The sequence below is a fragment of the Saccopteryx bilineata genome, chromosome 2 (genome assembly GCF_036850765.1).
Source record: "Saccopteryx bilineata isolate mSacBil1 chromosome 2, mSacBil1_pri_phased_curated, whole genome shotgun sequence".
In the NCBI taxonomy this organism is placed as follows: Eukaryota; Metazoa; Chordata; class Mammalia; order Chiroptera; family Emballonuridae; genus Saccopteryx; species Saccopteryx bilineata.
In genome coordinates this window covers 263,039,676-263,062,588 of record NC_089491.1, presented here as the reverse complement: position 1 = coordinate 263,062,588, position 22,913 = coordinate 263,039,676, and the positions used below count along the sequence as shown (strand labels likewise).

Genomic DNA, 22,913 nt, shown 5'->3' with positions numbered 1-22,913 from the left:
GTCTTATTGTTTTATTCCGAATTATGTTCCAAGCATTTAAAATGCAGGTGTGTATTTGAATCTGATTTCATAAGGAAGCACTGTGAAGTGGAATTTAAATTCATATGTGAAATAATAGTGTCTCTACGGCAAGATATTTCAGAAAACTGAGCCCGAATTAATCTCTTAGGCTGGCCTAGGGCTTGGAAGTCCTGGATTCTTGTCCCAGCTCCTGTTACAAACAGGCTTAACTTCTCCAGAGCCTCAGTTTCTTGTCTGTGAAATGGTGATACCCACTTTATCTTTCTTAATTATGGTGAAGATGAAGTGATTAGAAAACTAACCCAAGTGAAGGTGGGATTACTGCCCTTAGCCTGTCCCGTAGAAATCTGTGGTTACTGAGTAGCAGGAGTGGGTGGGACTCCGGGAGACTGGCATTGACAACTAAGTCCCATCTCCTCTGGAATGCCACATTTTGATGCACTGCCAAGAAATATCTTGCCACTTTTAGGATTTTAAAAGGAAATGGCACAAACTTGTCAGGCCTGTAAACCTTATGACCTGCTCTTTGTTAAGTAATCACCAGCCAGGCAGTAGGATCATGTTCATTTTCTGAAAAGGCTTTACAATAGTTATTACACATACAATCCCAAAACTCAGCCTACGTCTTTATTCCAATGTTACCATCTGTTCAGTATGAGATTTCAAGCCAAAGAAAGACATTATAATCTTTGTAGGAAGAGGCTTATTACAGAGACAAAACCATCAATTCTGGGAATTAGGCCGAAAACCTTTCTGTACCAGAGACCGACCACCTAGTACCTTCAAATAGAATTATTTTCCTGACCATCTTTGGGAGTGTGGAGGAGGGTGATAGTCAAACCCTTGACCTCATAAAACTGAACTATACTCAGAATACCTACCACATATCCAGATGCACACATAGGACTGATTTATTTACACCAATCATTAAAATGAGTTATTTTAGCAAACACTAATCTTAACTTTCTTTGAAGTTGAGACTAAGAAATCTGCAAATGCTGCTTGATGTTTAGGGGCTCTGGAGTCATATTTTTCCTGGCTGGATCTCAGTTTTAAATTACACCTATTTCTAGACGTAGGCCTAGTTTGGACTTTGAACTCCATCGCTGTGCTACTGACATTTGAAGTTGCCATAGTCCAACTTGTCTTTGATTCATCTGTGTTCTGCAGGAAACTTTTCAAATTAAGTAATCCCTAGGTATTGTGTTTTGACCAGAGTAACAGTTTTCTTCATAGTGCCCCCCCCCCCCGCCTCAAAGTATGGCTGTTTACTTTCCCTCTAAAGCAAGGCAGTGTTGTTCTGTTCCCAGAAATACCAAGGTCTTGTTTAATATCAAAATATTTGGTGTAGTTAAGCCTAGAAGCCCTAATCATCACCCGAACTTCTAACAACAGCCTCACAAAGCACTTGGGCTTCAAAGGAGAGAGCATATTCAGTCACGTTAGAAAGTTGATATTGGCTTGGTTTTCCTTACTCCACAAGAGCCAGTCCATCTCCAAGAGGAGGTTGGCTGCAGAGGTCTCAGAGCAGCCCTGACAATGGCCTGCTATCAGTTTGAAACCAGGAACACTGGGCTGTGGACAGTGATTGGGCAGGAAGGCTGAGAGGAGCATGTCCATTTGTGATATACAAAAGGGCACTGGGAGGGCTTTCTAATATTCCAATAACACAGGAAGTGTGGGTTCATTCAGGCACTAGAAAACAACGTGAAAAGACAAAACTCAAAGGTTGTCTAGGATATTATATGAGCACCCTCTAAGGAAGCAGTCTTTATTTGCATTTGAAGAGTGAACACAAACGGAACAGGTTGACCAAAAGCTCAGTCCCTTTTTAATTGACTTCCTGGGACAAAGAGACATGGGGAAGCAACAATGGAATGCAAACATAAAAGATTACCTATGGTTCACCTCAGTGAGTAAACAGTGCGGCCTAACTGCAGCCATTCCCAAGAAGTGTCCTCACACAAGGTAAACGCTAAGTAAACAAAATGCCAAGGTATGTATCTGAAACAAATGTGATGCTGTATATACTGGCCTGGTGTGCAGAAGAGCAATTTTGGTCAGACCATGACAAAAAAAAGGTGATTATATGGAATCAAAAGCACATTTCTTTGTGACTAGGAACGTTGTACTGGCAATGCTAACTGTGTAATACAGTCTGTAACCGGAACAGGACTTTTAGGTTTCTCTTCACACCCCAAAAAGAAGCCCAACAGATACCACACTGATGTAAAACAGAGGACAGTTTACCAGGCAATTTCAGTGCATCCCGTGGGATTGAGCACAGAGCAGGCCGGAGGGAGCACACCCTCAGCTGTTCCCCAGGGTTCTGCATGTTCTGCAATGGTTATTTACAGAAGGGTTAGACAAAATAGTTAACTACCAAAGGTATCCCAAAAAGGCCTGAGAAAATCTGGTTAAAATGTATAACCTTGTATTGCTACTGATGGGAATAGTTTTTATATCGTTTAAAAATAATAAAAAGATTCTGTTAAAAAATATATTTATCCAGAAAGATGTTGATTTGAACTCTAAAAAGCAATGTGAATCACCACTTTCCCTTTTGAATGCAGAGCCATTGAGTTCCTTTTGTTGCTTCCTTTCTAATTTCCACCCCTTCCCAAGGGAGCCCAGGGCTCACAGAGGGTGGGTCTCCCTGGACCTCTGCATGGAAATCCTGCACCAGAGGTGTGGGGCACACGTGCGTGGTTTGGTTTTATGCTGTCTGGTAGTTTGGCCAACCTGCCCACTGCAAAAACAAAGCTCGGGTTCTTCCAGCTGTTCCTTCAGGGCCAGGATTAGCTGCCTTGGATTTAGCCTGGAGGATCCTGCTCTCAAAGGAACTGCTTCACAAAATCAAATCAGATCCTTCAATAAGTAAAGTGAGGTGGTTTGAAATTAGTAATTTTTTAAGGCTAAGGCAACATCCATGGTCATTAGTATATCTTAATTTGATGCAAATAGCCCTCATCTAAAATAAATTGTTGTACACCACTCCTCTCTAACTTCAGCTGGGGACGGAAGGAATGGAATAAGGTAGAGATGGAGGAGGAACAGTGATGGTATCCTAGAAACCCTGTATAAAGGTAAAAATAAGAGGAGGTCGGCACAGATAACCCATTTCTTTGGTGAACTGTGAAGAAGGATCATAAATTTTCATAAACCACACTCTACAAAGGCTGCTGCTCTCAGATAGAAAAGCACCCTGACTCTGCAATAACTAGTTCTGTTATTACTCCTTGGTAACAATTAACCTACAAACCTGCGGGGATTGGGGTTTTTGTCTAAAGCTGGTAGTAAAAATGTGACCTGCAAGCCAGTATAGCTCATGGAAAGTGACGATACTCTCCTCCCCTTAGCCTGGGGATGCGGCCTGCCGGTCCCCAGCCCGTTAACTGGGGAGTGTCGTGGCTGGACCTGGGAGTCCCTGGTCCTGCACCTCTGCATAAAGAAGCAGGCAGCTGCCGTCTGCTGTGCACATGGAAGGTGCAGTCCCTTAGCCCCAGGGCCCTGCTAATGCAGCACCCGCGTGCAGCCCAGAGCCTCCGCGGCATGCAGCCCGTGGGCAGAAAGGTCTATTTCTCAGTGAGAGACAGCTCTAAGACTTGCTGCAGCTCTGCCTCCTCCTCCTGGAGCCGGAGCTCCTGCTCCACCAGCTCTTTGGCAGAGAGCTCCATGGCCAGCTGTAAGTCGCTATCAAAACTGCTTGTCTCGCGTGCGGTACCAGGGCATAGGCCTTCTGAGCTGGTGAGGAGGCTTTCCTGGATGGCCCTGGGTTGGAAAAAGAGGGAGGAAAAGAAACAGTGATTATCATCATCATCATAGTGGAGGCAGCACTAACTACCCTTCTTAATGGCTTCTCAAGTGCATGCTGTGCCAGCCACTTTATGCATGATGTGCATGATGCCATTGGATCCCACATAACTCTGGGGGCGTAGGTGCTATATACAGATGAAACCTGAGGCTCAGAGAGGTTAAGAAACCTGCCCAAGGTCAATTAGTTACTAAGTGATGGGGCTAGGAATTGAACTTGGATCTATTTTGAAGCAAAACTCAAGTTCTTCAACAGGTTTTCATATGCCCAAAGTTTAAGAAAATGCTTTGTAGCCTGACTAGGCGGTGGTGCAGTGGATAGAGCGTCGGACTCGGATGCGGAATACCCATGTTCGAGAGGTCGCCAGCTTGAGTGAGGGCTCATCTGCTTTGAGCAAAAGCTCACCAGCTTGAGCCCAAGGTCACTGGCTCGAGCAAGGGGTTACTCAGTCTGCTGAAGGCCCGCAGTCAAGGCACATATGAGAAGGCAATCAATGAACAATTGAGGTGTTGCAATGTGCAACGAAAAACTAATGATTGATGCTTCTCATCTCTCTGTTCCTGTCTGTCTGTCCCTGTCTATCCCTCTCTCTGAATCTCTCTCTGTCTCTGTAAAAAAAATAAAAAATTTAAAAAATTAAAAAAAAAAGAAAATGCTTTATAAAATGAATCTTTCTGGTTTCCTTCCTTAAAAAGAAAGAAAATGTAATCATCTCTGTAGCTCTTCCCCAAAATGCCATCATTCTTAAAATTATATAAATATCCCACTGAGGACATTGAGACCCTGTGTGATCAGTCATTGCAGATCAGACCAATCAAAATACATTTCCTTGAGGCCTGTCTGCCAATGGCACTGGCCCATGAACAAGTCAGCACTTCTGCCCATTTCTGGAAACTCAGCCACCAAGAGATCAGAACTATTTAATGCCACAAGGAAGCAGGGAGCTAACACTTTATCAAGTTTCCCCCATCGGGCAGTGTTACGTGTACAAAGTGCCTGTGCCAACCTCGGTTTAATCATCAGGATTATGTCAATTACCTCTCATACTGAGCATCATAGACATGTGTCCGGCCAATCCCTCCATTCGAAGCTGGTCCTGAAAGGTCCTAGGAAAAACAAACATGATGGATGTGAATACCCCTTAGAAGGAATAGGTGTCATAAGGAAATGACAGCAATGAGAATGAAATTAAAAGTATTGACATGTCCGTATTGACAGTGCTCTGTGAAACAGGGGCTTTGGTTATCTTTAAAATGACACAGTGCAAGGTAGCACATGGTTCTCTACCCACAGCTTCTCATACTTGATACAAAATAAGTCTATTAAAAGCAAAGTTTAAATGAACAAAGCAGGTGACTTCTAAGGTTAGAATATATAATTCAATACCGTCATGTACCACATAACAAGGTTTCGGTCAATGATGTATATACATCAGGGGTAGTCAACCTTTTTATTTTTTTTTAATTTTAATTTTTGGTAGTCAATCTTTTTATATATCTACTGCCCACTTTTTTTTTTTTTTTTCTTTTTCTTTCTGAAGCTGGAAACGGGGAGAGACAGTCAGACAGACTCCCGCATGCGCCCGACCGGGATCCACCCGGCACGCCCACTAGGGGCGACGCTCTGCCCACCAGGGGGCGATGCTCTGCCCATCCTGGGCGTCGCCATGTTGCGACCAGAGCCACTCTAGCGCCTGGGGCAGAGGCCAAGAAGCCATCCCCAGCGCCCGGGCCATCTTTGCTCCAATGGAGCCTTGGCTGCGGGAGGGGAAGAGAGAGACAGAGAGGAAGGAGGGGGGGCGGGGGTGGAGAAGCAAATGGGCGCTTCTCCTATGTGCCCTGGCCGGGAATCGAACCCGGGTCCCCTGCACGCCAGGCCGACGCTCTACTGCTAAGCCAACCGGCCAGGGCCTACTGCCCACTTTTGATTCACTGTTAGTAGTAAAATTTTCTAACCACCTACCGGTTCCACAGTAATGGTGATTTATAAAGTAGGGAAGTAACTTTACTTTATAAAATTTATAAAGCAGAGTTACAGCAAGTTAAAGCATATAATAATAATTACTTACCAAGTACTTTATGTTGGATTTTTGCTAAGTTTGGCAGAATAAATCTTTATAAAACAACTTACTATAGTTAAATCTATCTTTTATTTATACTTTGGTTGCTCTTCTACCACCAACCATGAAAGCGGGAACGCCCACTAGTGGGCAGTAGGGACCAGGTTGACTAGCACTGGTATACATGATGGTGGTATAACATATAGCCTAGGTATGTAGTAAGCTATACCACCTAGGTTTATGTAAATGCATTTATGATGTTCACACAACAATGAAATCACCTAATAATGCATTCCTTGTATCCCCATTGCCCTTCGTCAAGCATTACATAACTGAATCTGTTGTCTGTGACTCTGACTACTGCCCTCTGCAAAACTATGATCAACAGGTTATGTAAATATTGGAGGAAAAAATAAGCTTACTTATTAAAGAAAAGAAAAGGCGTACTGGGCTGATAGTGATGTCCAGGGCTGGGTCTTCTCCCAGGAGGCCTCTCAAAGGAAATAGGCTCTGGGGTGTGGCCCTTGGCCAGGTAGCCTCAGAAAACTGAATGGCTCTAAGAATGGGTCCATAGGAAGGGCGAAGAGTTGGGCTCACATTACTCAAGCTCTGAGGTTCAAGGAGAAAACCAGAATGCAAAAAACCTGAGCCTGGGACGTCCCAGGAGGGAGGGGACAGGAGTCTAGACCTCATGCCCTGGATTGTCCCTGGCAGGTGAGGCCTTAAGGAAGATCCACAAAAGAAAACAAAGGCAACTGTTCTTAACGCTGGTCTGTCCTGTCCTTGGCTCTACTTTTAGCTAGACTCAAAAGAGTTTGGGATTATACCCCTTATAACAGAATAAAACATCTGAGTAAAAAAAAGAAAATGTTGACAAAGAATCCACCCACACTTTCATCACACCCTTAATTGGGCAATCAAACACAATGATTGGTCTTCCTTAGGGAAGAGTAGTCTCCAAATACCTTATTATGAGCCTAATGACACATAATAATATTCTAGGGAAAATATGACAGTTTAAATTAGCACGAATTGACTGTTTCAGTACCATAAAATCATATAGTACATCCCACAAAATACATAATGATTAGTTACACGGGTGAATATAAGGAAAAGGCAGGTTTGTCAGCAGATATCCTGGAATGAGCTGATGGGGCTATGCAGATTGTATGAGATATGCATAGCTCATATAATTACCTTTTGGAAAACACCAGGTATATAAAATGCAAAACCATCTCTGTCAATACCAGAAATGTGCCAAAGTTGTTATTTAAAGTAATATTTTCAGGTCAGCTTCAAAGGCCAAACAGGAGGGTAAAACCTGCCATGTCCTGCCATTTATTCTGAGGAATGCACCTGACTCCTGCTAGACTCCAGTAAGCTCTGCTGGATGGCAAACTGCATTATCTCGTAATCTTCATCCTGCAAATGCATGTTTTTGCCATTGTCTTGAACATGGTACGATTCAGGAACTTCAAACACAGACTGATCAACCTCAAAGTTGGTGCCCGGGGAAGCTGAAACACAAAAGGGGACAGTCCGGTGCCTGGGTTAGTAAAATAAATTTCCACATCAACTCTGTATACACATTTTTTAAATTAAAAAAAAAAAGATAAAATTAAAACGATTAAAAGTTTGCTGCTATGTGAGAGAGATTTTGAAGAATAATCCTGACAGACAAAAGTACCAGAATACTGCTTTCCTCTTTTTGCTTTGATTATATTTAGTGATAAAATTAATGCAGTCATAAAAAATACAGAAGAATATACAGTAAAAAGTGAAGATCTCCGTACATTCTCCTATTTCCAAATTTCAGAGGTAACAAGTGTTTTACGCATATGTCCTTTGAGAAAAGTGCTATGTATATATAGTCACACCAGTGTTTTTTCTTTTTTTATTATGAAATACAGTGAAGATATAAGAGAGAGATAATGTGTCTGTGTGTGAACTTAAATTCAATTATATTCCTATATACTAGCAATGAATAATGGGAAAATAACAAGAATAAATCCATGTACAATAAAATCCACAGTATCAATGGGGTTGATGGGAAAGCCTGAGGAAGTTTAGGGGGGATAATGGAAATGCTCTTGGTCGTGACTGCGGTGGTGGTTACGTGTGTACATTTGTCAAAATGCATTGAACTGTCAAACTTAAAAAGGAGAGCATTTTAGCCCTGGCCGGTTGGCTCAGCGGTAGAGTGTCGGCCTAGCGTGCGGAGGACCCGGGTTCGATTCCCAGCCAGGGCACACAGGAGAAGCGCCCATTTGCTTCTCCACCCCTCCGCCGCGCTTTCCTCTGTCTCTCTCTTCCCCTCCCGCAGCCAAGGCTCCATTGGAGCAAAGATGGCCCGGGCGCTGGGGATGGCTCTGTGGCCTCTGCCTCAGGCGCTAGAGTGGCTCTGGTCGCAACATGGAGACACCCAGGATGGGCAGAGCATCGCCCCCTGGTGGGCAGAGCCTCGCCCCTGGTGGGTGTGCCGGGTGGATCCCGGTGGGGCGCATGCGGGAGTCTGTCAGACTGTCTCTCCCTGTTTCCAACTTCAGAAAAATGAAAAAAAAAAAAAAGGAGAGCATTTTATTGTATACGCATTACACGTGAATAGTCATTTTTAAAGAATATATTGCATTCTTAATACAAGTAGGGTCATACATAATCTCAAATTTTGTTTCACTTAATCTAAACTAAATCTATAATTTTCTTGATTCAGCCTGGAGAGCTACTTTATAAGATACCCCAATTTCAACCACAATAATTAGTGTAATGACTAAATGTCTGAATTAAAGAAGAAAAAAATAAATCACACAACCCACCTGAATCAGCCTGGGTCCCGTCCACATTTTGAGCTACAGTTTCTTCAGCAGTGCTACAGCCGTTAACATTTCCAAATGTAATCCGTGCATTTAAGACATGAAACAAGGGAATTTCTAACAAAATAAAAGCTTTTATGAATAACTCTCCTGCAAATAATAATTAGCCATCATTTAATAGTTAGCTATGAGTGCTTACTATGCTGGGACCATGCCAAGTATATTTTGTAAGAATGATGTCACATAATCCTCATAACAACCCTTCCCAGTATATAAATAGGAAAATCAAGACTCAGAGAGATTAAGCATCTTTTCCTAGATCACAGTGAGTAAATGATCGAGCCAGGGTTCAAGTCTCATGAATGTATAACGATCCAAAATGTAAATTCCTCATCGCTTCTCAGCCTTTTGGCTAAGATCAAGTGCAAAATGTAAATTCCTCACAAGTAACATGCACTGTATATCATATCATGAATACTACTTCAGGCCCTAAAACATATTTATGTATCAAAGATCATGGTGTCAATTGTCTTCCTCAATTAACTACCTAATTTAAAGTTTCACTTAAGATCTGATACTGAAGAAATGCATGTGTCACATTTTTGGGTTTTTTTTACATCGGTCAGCGCCATCAATAAATAGAACTGATGGATAGGTAATCTCCTAATGTTGATATGGAAAATGACCAAGAATCATGACACTTCTTTAAGCCAAGTTAAACTAGAGGATTCTGACCTCCTCTATTATGTCCACTGCATGCTACTTTTGATTCAAGTGCTCCATTCCCTAGAGCACATTCTGTCACCCCCACAAAGTACAAAACCTACAAGTGCTCCTCTGGTTCATTCAATGGTACCTATTTTGACAGGAAATCCAGATGGGAATTCCAATTTGATGAAATCTCTCAGTCTTGCAAAATGAGCGCTAGTTCTGGCCATCAGGTCAATGATGGGAATGACCTGCTCCACGAGAGAGAGAGGAAATTCCTCACACATCCACAGCGTTGCTTTAAACCTGCAGGATTTGACCAAGAAAAGATGAGTTCTACAAAGTAGTCTAAACAACACCAGCCTCCTTACGCCACAGTCTTCCCTGTTATCTTACATCTCAACTCAGTGCTATGATGGGACTAGCTCTACGAGGAATCCAGAACACTCTGAAATCCAGCAGTCAGGGAAACAACCTCTACTACAACCTGCAAGAGCCTTAACTGAGGGCAGGCATGAAGAAACTGCTACTGTAGAAACCATTTCGTTTGATCAGCTAAAGCTTGCTGGCAGTAAAATGAAGAATTCTTATATCCAATCTATATTCTACTTGGAGAAGGGCTAATAAGATGGGCAATCTACTGTTAGCCTTTGTCAAATAAAGGAATTTAAATTTTTTTTTTTTTTTCATTTTTCTGAAGCTGGAAACAGAGAGAGACAGTCAGACAGACTCCCACATGCGCCCCACCAGGATCCACCTGGCACGCCCACCAGGGGCGACGCTCTGCCCACCAGGGGGCGATGCTCTGCCCATCCTGGGCGTCGCCACGTTGCAACCAGAGCCACTCCAGCGCCTGAGGCAGAGGCCAAGGAGCCATCCCCAGCACCCGGGCCATCTTTGCTCCAATGGAGCCTTGGCTGCGGGAGGGGAAGAGAGAGACAGAGAGGAAAGCGCGGCGGAGGGGTGGAGAAGCAAATGGGTGCTTCTCCTGTGTGCCCTGGCCGGGAATCGAACCCAGGTCCTCCGCACGCTAGGCCGATGCTCTACCGCTGAGCCAACCGGCCAGGGTCTAAAATTATTTTTAAAGGGACAGAATAATGACTGAACATGACCTGTAAGACATCAGAATTCTGAAACAAATAAGAATCTGAAGTTGAAAATGGCCATTGAATCTTTCTTACTTTTGTGTTCTAATCGTCAGCTCCTTCGGCCTTCCGATGTCCCTGTCTTTCAGGTCAAACTCTTCACTGAAGTATTCGTCTGGTGTGATGGCTGTAGGGTTGTTTGCAGAGGCACATTCTGTGGTGAGGTCCTGCCGAGCCAGAACTCAGGGGAATCAGAAATGCCAACTGATGCTCACAAGTGGAGGCCTATGGCACTCAGTCTCTGAGGTGGGCATGTTAACCAGCTACAGATCAGGAAGTTCTAGTCATTAACTTTTTTTTATTAAGTTACTGCACAGAACAAGAAAATCTATGAACATATATTATCAAACTACATGGTGAGTCTAATGGATTTCTCCATCTCAAAATATTTCTCCATTCTTTTGTACTTTTATCTCTGGATTATAAGAGAGAGAGAGAAATATATGAAAGCATAGGAGATCTGGGGGGGGGGGGCGGCTGGAGTTTAAGTTCTAGCTGTCATTCTCTAGCTTGGGACCCTGGAAAGGTAGTTTCATTTTTCTCACCCTCAGTGACATCCATTGTAGCAATTTCACATAGTTATTGTGAGGATCACATGAGAAAATATTTGTTAAGCTGCTCTGTTAAAATGTGAAGTCCTGCCTGATCAGGCGGTAGCACAGTGGACAGAGCATCGGACTGGAATGCAGAGGACCCAGGTTCGAAACCCCGAGGTTGCCAGCTTGAGCGTGGGATCATGGACATGACCTCATGGTTGCTGGTTTGAGTCCAAAGGTGGTTGGCTTGAAGCCCAAGATCGCTGGCTTGAGCAAGGGGTCACTCGCTCTGCTGGAGCCCTCCCCCAACCCCAGTCAAAGCACATTTGAGAAAGCAATCAATGAACAAGTAAGAAGTCACAACAAAGAATTGGTGTTTCTCATCTCTCTCCCTTCTTGTCTGTCTGTCCTTATCTGTCCCTCTATCACCAAAAAAAAAAAGTGAAATCCTGAAATCCTTTTGTTTTCATTTTTTTTTTTTTTTTTTTTGTATTTTTTTTTTCCGAAGCTGGAAACAGGGAGAGACAGTCAGACAGACTCCCGCATACGCCCGACCGGGATCCACCTGGCACGCCCACCAGGGGGCGACGCTCTGCCCACCAGGGGGCGATGCTCTGCCCCTCCGGGGCGTCGCTCTTCCGCGACCAGAGCCACTCTAGCGCCTGGGGCAGAGGCCAAGGAGCCATCCCCAGCGCCCGGGCCATCTTTGCTCCAATGGAGCCTCGGCTGCAGGAGGGGAAGAGAGAGACAGAGAGGAAGGGGGGGGGGTGGAGAAGCAGATGGGTGCTTCTCCTGTGTGCCCTGGCCGGGAATCGAACCCGGGACCCCTGCACGCCAGGCCGACGCTCTACCACTGAGCCAACCGGCCAGGGTTGTTTTCATTTTTACAGATAGATACTAGTTTATAACATATAAGAAAGAAAGCCCCTGATTTCTAGAATCACTACCCTTCCCCTAAAATCTTTATTTTTAAAGACTCACTCATCTAATTCTCTTCCAAGAGAGTGTCTCAAATTCCGCTTGGGAGTATTCTTTAGCCTTTTCAAATACAGTGGTCCGTTCCAGATTCAGTAAATGCCATCCCAAGGACAGAAAAGTCATCTCCTTTACACTGCGCTGAAAGCATGCTGCTTCAACTTACCCCTTGAGCACCAAACTGGTGTTCCACAGTTCCCAACAAAGACTCCAGTGGGTTCCTGTCCGCTATAGAGGGGGGAAACGTTTAATGTCTAATATTATACTCAACTTGTGACTACAGATTCTCATCATATTTTAAAGTTGCTGATCCAAGCTACCTGCATTAGGAAATCCATTTATGGAAAGACTCATAAAAACCACCCACAATAACCATCAGCTATAATTTATCCTTTGGAGGACACTTTTATTAGGGTCTCTAAACTAGATGAACAACAGTTATAAGAATTAAAGCAGATAGTGAAAGAGGCTGGATTTGAGAGTGAGCCAGATCTGGATTCCTATCTCATCTTGGTTGGTCACTGCCCATGTGTCCTGGGCCTCAGTTTCCTCATTTGTCAAACTGCAGTAATTATATTGTGGTAGTTACAGTGAACAACAGCGGTGATGGTAGTTAACACTCACTGTGTGCTAGTCACACACAGCAGGCACTGCTCTAAATACTTACATGAAGTAACTCATCAGCTCCTTCCAATAACTCTAAGAAAGGCATGAGAGCACCTCCATTTCATTGCTGAGGAAACTGAGGCACAGAGGGTCAGCAACTTCACAAAGCCGCAGAAGCAGCCACTGGTGCAGGTGGGAAATGGCACCCATTTATTAGCAGTGTTTTGACTCAGAGTCCAAGTTCTGTCCAAATCTTTCAATTTGATAGTTTGGACCAAATCATTTATTCCAATGACAAATATTCTCCAATAACCGTATCGACTTTTTCATCCAACAATTGTTCTCCGTAACATATAAATAAGCCCTCATGAATGGTTTTAATTATGGCTGAAGCCAACTATGAGAAATATCTCCAAGAATGAGTCAGACTAAGGCATGTTTTATAAATGGATGTGATGGTTAGGATTAGCACAACCAATCACATCAACCCCCAAATTTAACAGAGCCAACCAAAGTTCTCTCTAGATTTAAAAGGTGAGGAGGATTACCTTTATATCTCTTTTTTTCTTCCTCAGTCAGATGTTCAGTCCGTATTTTGGTTATCACGCTCACATTATTTACTGTGTAAACCTTGAGAGACGTGTGCAAGAGAAAACAGTGATACAGGGAATCAAAACTCAAAAAATAAACATAGTAAGAGCAAAAATGCTGAAGCCAAAAAAAAAAAAATCCAGCCAAATAAAAATGAGAAATGGTTAACAATCATTAGGACCCTTCAGAGGAAATACACAAGCGATAAGCTTAGAAATGCATCAGCAGTCACTTTGCATGTCTGAGAATTTTAAATACTGAGGAGTTAACAGAGACAAGTTGCATCTTCCTACTGGCCCTTCCTGTTGCTAAACACTCTCAAAGAATGTCCTGCAATTTAGGTCTCCCCACTGGACTTCTATTGTGCTAACACATCCCAGCCTGTATTCATTTGTCTACTGCAGGGGTCAGGAACCTATGGCTCGCGAGCCAGATGTGGCTCCTTTGATGGCTGCATCTGGCTCACAGACAAATCTTTAATAAAAAAATAACAATGTTAAAAATATAAATGTTCTCATGTATTACAATCCATTCATTTCCTACTGCTCATATTCATGGTTGCGGGTGGCTGGAGCCAATCACAGCTGTCCTCTGGGACAACACCACATTTTTATTGGATAATGCGTAACATACATGGGTCGTATGGCTCTCACGGAATTACATTTTAAAATATGTGGCATTCATGGCTCTCTCAGCCAAAAAGGTTCCCGACCACTGGTCTACTGATTTCTGGTCCCCTTATAAGAGGACTGACTTAGACAGCCATCTGCTGGCAGAAGGGAAAAGGAATGAACACAAGTTTCTCTACACTGATGAGCTTTACAACCAACAAGTCACTATTTAAAATGTATGCTAGATAGTGACAAAAAAGATTAACTGCCAGTGTAGATGCTCTGTTATCAAGGTTGACTTGGGAACCATGGGGGTTAACAGAGAATTAATTGTATTGGCCATATGTTCAAAGGTTTACGAAACGCACTCGGCACTGGAACAACTGTTACTAAATGTATTTTGCTGAGCATGATGTAAGTATTCTTTGCTGCCCAGAGGTCACCAGAGGATTCTGCAGTGCCTGGCTCCATCACCAGGAGCCATCAATCCCTGCTGTACTGCAGGGCCCAGGAGGGGCCAGGAAACAGGGCTGTCCTGCAGACACAATGCCAGCTGTCGTCTCCACTATGACAACTATGTTCTAAATTCACCGATGACATGTCAGTGGGCTATAAGCCAGTTGGTTACAACTAGGCTAACTTTAAAAAAAAAAATCCATAAAAGTTATTTTACGATTTTTAAAAAAATCCACTCAGGTTATAAAAAATGATGAACAATTATGCTAAATCTAATCATCTATTTTTTTTCCTTTCTTCCTTTCTTTTCTTACTTTCCTTCTCTCTCTCCATCTCTTTTTTTTGTGATTCCTACCAGGACAACTGGTACCTGTACTCATTTCTCTAAAATGCTGTTTCTGTTTGGCATAACTCTCTAGTCCTCTTTGGGACATACTATGGCATTTTCTGAAAGTCAAATAAAATAAACATCCAAGTGAGGGACACGTTAGACAGTATGCAGTCCCCAGATAATCTCCATGGCACAGAAGCATGACAAAATCTGAACAGACTCCGCATTTGCATAGAAGCTAAATTGCTATAATAAATCTTATTTTAAGAGTTTCCTTTTACCTTTGCTTCGTAACCATTAACAACTTCTGCTTTATCTGTCCTCCAGCCCCAGAATCCGGATTTAGTTCTGATAAAAAGTGAACACCACAAATTTCTACATGTACAACATGCCATTCAGATTTATCCCTGCAGCCTTTATAGTTTTTTTCCCCAGCTTAAGTTAGTGAAGGGCCCCTGGAAACTATGGTCCAACTGTCCACAAAAGGATGTTATGAATAACAGATGGCTTATGCATCCCCTGCCCCCCTCCCAGCTATTAATCAGTTGGCCTCACCCCGGCACAGCCAGCCTCCGTTCTTGGCTTCTTTACAAAAACTACCAGCATAGGTGACAGAGGTGGTGACATTTATCGAACAGCTGTCCTAAAGAAGGGAGTGAAGATGACCCGTGTCTAAGGGCTCGCCACACAGTGGTGTCTGGGTCAGAGCATATATCTGGGTCATCTTAACCAGAGGCACAGATGTCCCCATATACAGCCACAGCTCAATTGAGGAATTCTTAGAACGAGGAGGCACTGGCCATCCTTGTTCCCCAGGAAAGAGTGGGCAGGACGGGAACTCATCCAGCAAGCCGCTTGGAGAAACCATCAATGCCTGCAAAATGGCTTGGGAGTCAGTCATGTGTTTTATCAGGCTTGGTGCAGCAGGGGGGAGGGATGTTAAAAGCAGTTTTTCAGCCCAGCCATTGATCTGTGGAACTGCTTTTAAAGTAGCCCAGCATTCCAGCAGCAGCTGCAGCATTGGTAAAGTGCCCAAAAACCCAGTTATTCCACTCAACACACTCCTGGAAAAACTGAACACGGGAACCAAGAGCAGCCAAGAAGCTCTAACTCTTTTTCAAAGCAGCACACCCTACCACTGAGGGGAGGCCTGGCCAAACTGCCCCTTTGTTTATGACCCTGGTCGGCCAACTGCGGCTCGCGAGCCACATGCGGCTCTTTGGCCCCTTGAGTGTAGCTCTTCCACAAAATACCACATGCAGGTGCTATGATAAGGAATGTACCTACCTATATAGTTTAAGTTTAAAAAACTTGGCTCTAAAAAGAAATTTCAATCGTTGTACTTTTGATATTTGGCTCTGTTGACTAATGAGTTTGCTGACCACTGGTCTAAGACATCACATCCTAGCTCTATTGAGACTGCTGCACTTGGCCCTGTGTAGGGCAACTTCCTGCCTCGTGCTCTGATCCTGGACATGGGTGAAGTGGAACATCACATGGGAAGCTCCAGGAATGGTAGCAGGTTAGTCAAGTCACAAAAAAGGTCCGTGATTATTTGCATATTGTGTTTCTAAACAGTTTGCTTCTCTTCTAATGGGATTTGGTAAATAAAAGGCCAGATGAGGTATAAAATGTTTTATGTGTGTATTACCACCATCATCAGAGAAAGGACCCAAGTTTAGTTTTCCTATTAGTTGTTCGCAATTAATACACCATGACCCTCGGAGGGAATGAAGGAAATCCTAAAGGGATTATACAAACTACAAACTATGTCCAAGTGACATTTCAGAAACAAAATAATCCTGGGGTACAGGGGGCCAGGGACCACACTAACTGATTAATAAACTAGAGCCCTCTCTTACTCATTGATAATTGAAAATCAAGATATTCCTTTCGGTGAACAAATTCAATCCTTGGTTCCTTGTCACTAAGTCACTTGAGATTTCAGCACGGGAAATAATACTTTCCTGGCGCACAGTCATCTGAAGGACCAAAGGGGGACTAGATCTGTTCCCCTTCATCCTTCACACTTCACATCTGCTGAGAAACAGAGCTGCGCTTTCCTCCCTGGAAACCACACCCCCCACTCACCTTCATCCGCTCTGGCCACAATCCTGACTATTTCACTTCCTTTTCCATTCCTACTCTCTGGTAGTTCAGTTTTACTTATTTGAAAAACTAAAGAACTTATTTTGATATTTCTTCAATAACGATGCAAGACCCTGAATTCCATCTTGTACAGTAACCTCCTCTGGGGTAATCTAAACAAATACCAATCCCGATAGCAACATGCCCCGATCCGGCACCAACTCCTCCACAAAGGCCGTTCACTTCTCCACCATCCTGCCCATAAATCCACTGACAGTTTAGTTATTAAATTCAATGTCTACCTCCTAGTTTAAAACCAGGATTCTAATAACTTTTTGGCACTTGACTAACTTTACATGTAGAGGCATCTGAAAATGATATGAGAACTCCCAGCTTCCCTCTTTTGCCAATTTCCCCTCTGCTTGTCGCTGCTGAGACCACACACCAAAGGCCACGTAGCAAGTGCTGTGGTTTGGAGGCTGCAATACAATTTGGAGAAAAGCTATGATGGTGGCAGGGAGTGTTTTGTTTAAGGTGAGCTGAGCATAATCTTTCAGAGAAGAGAAAAACCCAAACTGCAACCAGAGGGTAAATATTAGGTCAAAAATTTATGCAGGGCCCTGGCCGGTTGGCTCAGTGGTAGAGCGTCGGCCTGGCATGCAGGAGTCCCGGGTTCAATTCCCGGCCAGGGCACACAGAAGCACCCATCTGCTTCTCCACCCCTCCCCCTCTCCTTCCTCTCTGTCTCTCTCTTCCCCTCCCACAGCCAAGGCTCCATTGGAGCAAAGTTTGCCCAGGTGCTGAGGATGGCTCCATGGCCTCTGCCTCAGGTGCTAGAATGGCTCTGGTTGCAACAAAGCAACGCCCCAGATGGGCAGAGCATTGCCCCCTGGTGGGCGTGCTGGGTGGATCCTGGTCAGGCGCATGCGGGAGTCTGTCTGACTGCCTCCCCGTTTCCAACTTCAGAAAAATACAAAAAAAAAAAAAAAAAAATATGCGGGAAAGGCATTAATTTACAACCATCAAGCCCCAAGTAACAGATTAGAAAAAATAAATGGATGAAAATGACTATCATAATATAAGTGATTCACATCCAAATTCAAGCAAATGAATACTCTTCCAAAAAGGAGGAGATATGCACAATTCTATGTAGCAAACCTCACTCAAGAGTGCTTTACTCGTACTCAAATCCGTAATGCACGTGAAGCTCACTGATCATAGTTTAATTCTGAGTACCACCAAAAAAGCAGCTCTTCTATAAATTCTCTCAGCAACCCGTCAGTAGCAAAAGGACAGTTAGCTTGAACCATCTGAAAACCATGTTTATACAAAATGCGACTTAGTCTTCAGGACAAATGGAACATGCCATCTTCTCCCATCCACCCTCAGTGGGAAACAGCCAATAACTAGCACACTCTCTTCAGAAACTGTATTCAAGAACAACTAGCAACTCTGCTGACAAACTAGAGGGAACGGCGGCTCTTCTCATAACCTCTTAGGGCGTAGACTTCAGAGACTTCATCTCTAAGTTCACTTCTTTTTTTTCGGCTGAAGAAACAGAAACCTGGAGAGATTAAGCCACTTGCCCAAAGCCGCACAGTTAGGAGCATGCTCAGTTCTTTCAGCTCCTGTCGCCACTGCTGGGATGTCGCATTGACAGCAGGCTCCTCTATCTGTCAGCTTTATGAACAGAGCTCTGTGCTAAAAGTGCCCTCCTCTCTGCAGAGGCATACACCAAAGACTAGAGATGTCTTCCCAAGACCTGTACTGGTAAAGCCATGGTCAGTCCCTAAACCGTGCTACCCCGGAAGACAATGGCTGTCATCTGGAGAGGCTAGTGACCAAAGGCTGGCAATGGGGCACTGACTCCGCCTCAGGAGGGGTGCCTCTACCAAAACAGCAGCACACCTGGTGTTTGGGTTTTCTCTTCTGCTACAAACAGATACCCTAATTCCACTGCTTGATGTAAAATGAAAGAAATAGGGCACTTAAGAAGTCTTATATTTGACTAAACAGAAAACTCAGTTTTATTAATGTATTTTATATTGGCAACAAGAAAAGAAAAAGAAAGGACAGTTAGTATACTTATGAAGAGAAAAGGAAGCCTGAATCCAGGATAACGTTCTTTGTGTTAGCTCACGTACTGCTTGGTATACAGAGAGCTGGATGTGACACCCTCACTCCGGCCCATACAGACTCCCGGCTCAGCGAGCCCTACGGCAGAGACACTCAGGTTAGCGGCTGACAGCGTCTACTTCCCTTATGAATGCCCTACACACTTCTGCACAGCCCAGAGGCAGATGACCACACACATCTGGGTTAACCGAGGTTTCTTCGGGGAGAATGTGGAATAGAACTGAAACCCTCCAGACTCTTGTTCTAAACTATTAGGTCTCACTGTAGGGGAGATGGGGAGACAGAACCACATTTAACTCTCTGAACGGTGTGAACATGACTGATATCCACATAACCACATTTAATACTGGATCACTTCTAGCTTCTGGAAACTCAAAGTTCCATGGTTTGGGACTAGGGAGTCTGGTGGATCCCCAAAAACCAAAACAAAAATAAAATTCAAGTAAAATCCTTTAGAAAGGGCCCATAAAAGAATATGAAGACATTTCTTGAAGATTTAACCAATGTACTATAAAAATGATATAAGATGAAGGACTTCAGCTTTGGTTTGTTTGGTGAGAGCAGAGATTAACTTTAAAACACTAGTGGTTAAACTGCCCTATTAGAAAAATCCCAAACCACCCATAACTTCCAATCAATACATACATGCCACTCAAGATGGCAGTAAAGGAGTGAGACATTAAAATGCAGAACCTACATTCGTACCTTTCAAAAGCAATATTTTTAGTATCAAGACTGGTGTTAATGATTGGGCTCGTGAGTCGCCTCTCCACCTCCCTGGCTGATGGCTTCATCATGTCCAGAGAGAGGCGCTCCATTTCCTGGGAAAGATCAAAGTGTTCAGTGGTGACCACTCTGTCATCATGGTTAACTTCCATCAACTCCGCCCAGTTGTCTGTTCATGGAAACAAGGGCATAACTAAGTACAATACAAGTAAGATGCAAAAACAAGAAAGCCTCATATGTTAAAATGCATCATCCTTTTCCACAACTCATAAGAGGCTTTGGGTCATTTTCCCCAAAGATGCAGACTTTTAAAATAATTTGCATTCTTTGTTAGCAACACATTATCTGTATACTTTTTAATATATATGATCATAGGCCCTGGTCAGGTAGCTCAGTGAGTTAGAGCGCCGTCTGATATGTATGCTAAGCTCACAGGTTTGATCCCCAGTCAGGGCATATACAAGAAGGAATCAGTGAGTGCACAACTAAATGAAACAACTAAGTGAAACAAGCTGATGCTTCTCTCTCTCTCTCTCTCTCTCTCTCTCCCTTCCTTTCTCTCTCAAATCAATGAAAAAACATAAAAAGAAAATCACTATAGCTTAGTGTGAGCAGTGATTATTACTACAGTGGAATCACTTACCTTCTCCCTTAAATATAAAACTGCGCCTCCCTCTAATCCAGCTCATGTTCTCAAATCCCAGCAACGTGATATCAACCCGCAGTTTGGCACCGCTTTTCCAAATGCGACAGACATCATTCGGGCACATTCTGGAAACCAAGGGCACTGAAGAAGAGAAGCGTACTACTGAGAGAAACTGAGGGCCAAGCAGGATACCCAGGCCCAGGAAATCAGGTTTCTGATTTTAATGAAAGGATAGGAGTAGCAAGAAGCTGGCCATCATATAGAACTGGACCTGGCCCCCACACTTTGCTACAAGAAGTCACTCTTAAAAAAACAAATTCAAATAATAAATAAATAAATAAAAATATTTGATCCCTGGTCAGGGCACATACTGAATCTCTATAAAATATATATATATATTTAAAAAAACAAAATGCCTGACCTGTGGTAGAGCAGTGGACAAAGTGTCAATCTGGAATGCTGAGGTTGCCAGAAAACCCCCGACTTCCTCAGCCAAGGCATATAAAAAAAGCAACTACTACTAGGAGTTGATGCTTCCCAATCTTCCCCCCTTTCTCTCTCTCTCTCTGCTCTCTCTAAAATCAATAAATCTTTAAAATAAATTAAAAAAAAAAGAGAAATGGACCTTCTGTTCAATAGCTCTTTATAAAAGTGCATGTCTATGGCCCAAGAAAGCTCTAAATGAATTCCCCAAGCGTATTCTCAATCCCAAAATGAGCCCCTCTTGTTGATTGCCATCAGAGCTAAACTGTGTCCATCTGGCCTTTCTTGTTTGCATATGCTATGCTTGCCAAATGGCTGCACCCTACCACCATATTGTCATATCCACCATTCAAAATATCAAGTGTCTGAAATGTGCTGCCTTTTAACAAAACCTGAAATCAGAGTGATTATTTGCATTAGAAAAAACTCATTCATTTCACAGTAGAATCTGAAGTTCTCTTCCTTTATATACTTTTTACTTCAAGGTTTCATTACAAATACGACTTCTTGCCTGAAAGGGAAGTCTGGATGTGAAAATGGCTGAAAACTGGGAATTAAGAGCTGTCGTTAACTGATCTACAAGAAATAAAAGTAGAACAGCTATAGCCCTGGCCAGACGGCTTGGCTGGTTAGAGCATCATCCTGATGTGCAAAGGTTGTGGGTTTGATTTCCAGTCGGGGCACATTCAGGAACAGACTGATGTTTCTGTCTCTCTCCCTAATCCTCTCTCTCTTTAAAATCAATAAATAAATTTTAAAATAAGTAGAACATCTATAAAAATTACTGTCAGTCCATTTCCCTTATATAAGATTTTGGAGAAATACATCCATTTTGTAAAAAAACAAGCTAACCCAATATTCATCTCATCTTCTTCCTTAGACTAACAAATTTAAAAGAATCAAGCTTAAGGAAATTAGTATCTAAATTATGACATATCTTACTAAAATATTAGCCTCTTGAGAACTAATAATATAGACAAATGTCAGCTAGAAACGATGAAAGACAAAATTGTCTATATGTTACATTTATGGATGCTTGGGAGAAAAAAGTCCTGTGGTGTTGGAAAAAGACCAGAAGGAAAACACCCGAGGCATTGACCGTAGTTGTGCTTAAGTGAAGTAAGAGGTGACTATCTTTTCTTATTCTTACCTATACATCTTCTAGATTTAAAAAAAATACATGTCACTTTTATAAAGAAAAAATAAACCTATTTTCAGGCTAAAGAAATTTGAAAATAGTAATAAATTACCAGCCCACAGCCACTCACCCCAGCTGGTGAACTCCCATTTCATTTGCACATAGAAATCCGGAGTCTGAAGGACAAAGGTTTAAAAGAAATTACCGTTGGTACTATTAACTAAACACAAACATAGTAAGGGTTAATAGAATTTTATAAGTGGAGGAGGGAGAGAGAACAGAGAAAATAAGAAGAAGCACAAATTGCAAATCCATCAAAACAAATGCTTACTTTATATTCAGGCTGTGATTTGTTCATGATATAAAATGTCTAGACAGTTAATAAAGTTAATTGAAAGCAGTAAGTTTGGAGGGGGATAAAAGTCAAATCTGATTTAGGGGCTTAGTCAAGTTCCTAACAGTAACAGAAAGAGGAGCATGGGAGGATGGGCTGAAGTACCAGCAGGCAATGAACATAACAGGCTGCTCTAAGCAAAGAGAAATGAAGGTCAGTTCCATCTATAATATATATTAAAACAGGAACTTGACTGTAAAAGGCTTTGTGTTCTGGAAAAGAGCTTCGCATTTATCAGACCACTCTGTGAAACCAAAAAGAAGCAGCTAGACATCCCTTCCCCAAGGAGTTGATATTTTCCTCCAGTTAAAAGACTGCTGCCCCCACTTTCCCCTTACACTTCTAGAATTTGGCTTTTTGAAGTTTTACACCATCATGGCAGCCCCATCTAAGATGATTTTCTGACCTGCTATGAATTTTACAGAAGGTGCTTGGAGCGCTATTTCATTTCTTAACTACCATCTTTTTTCATTTCAACAGTTAACATTCAAGAAGAGAACTGCTAGAAATTCCAGGTTGGTTTTCTGTTCCCTCCCATTTCCAAGGTTTTGCTGTGGTTTTTACAGAAACAGGGCAGGAAGACCAAGACTGTGGCCTGGTTTAAAACCAGCTCTTCCAATGATGGGTGATGACACTCTC

General features: G+C 42.8%; 1 protein-coding gene across 1 annotated transcript in view; it reads right to left on the bottom strand.

Annotated features, from left to right (window-relative positions):
* Positions 1 to 1,463: 1,463 nt before the first annotated feature.
* Positions 1,464 to 22,913, bottom strand: part of ANKRD13A (ankyrin repeat domain 13A) — a 33,744-nt gene continuing 12,294 nt past the window's right edge. The window contains exons 4-15 of the mRNA XM_066260405.1: positions 22,011 to 22,056; positions 20,257 to 20,400; positions 19,593 to 19,782; positions 14,945 to 15,011; positions 13,223 to 13,304; positions 12,235 to 12,296; positions 10,594 to 10,724; positions 9,561 to 9,718; positions 8,708 to 8,821; positions 7,251 to 7,411; positions 4,874 to 4,941; positions 1,464 to 3,792 (exon numbers count right to left, since the gene is read on the bottom strand). Coding sequence (XP_066116502.1) covers positions 3,597 to 3,792; positions 4,874 to 4,941; positions 7,251 to 7,411; positions 8,708 to 8,821; positions 9,561 to 9,718; positions 10,594 to 10,724; positions 12,235 to 12,296; positions 13,223 to 13,304; positions 14,945 to 15,011; positions 19,593 to 19,782; positions 20,257 to 20,400; positions 22,011 to 22,056 — 1,419 coding nt within the window. The 3' untranslated portion in view covers positions 1,464 to 3,596. The remainder of the gene's footprint in view (positions 3,793 to 4,873; positions 4,942 to 7,250; positions 7,412 to 8,707; positions 8,822 to 9,560; positions 9,719 to 10,593; positions 10,725 to 12,234; positions 12,297 to 13,222; positions 13,305 to 14,944; positions 15,012 to 19,592; positions 19,783 to 20,256; positions 20,401 to 22,010; positions 22,057 to 22,913) is intronic.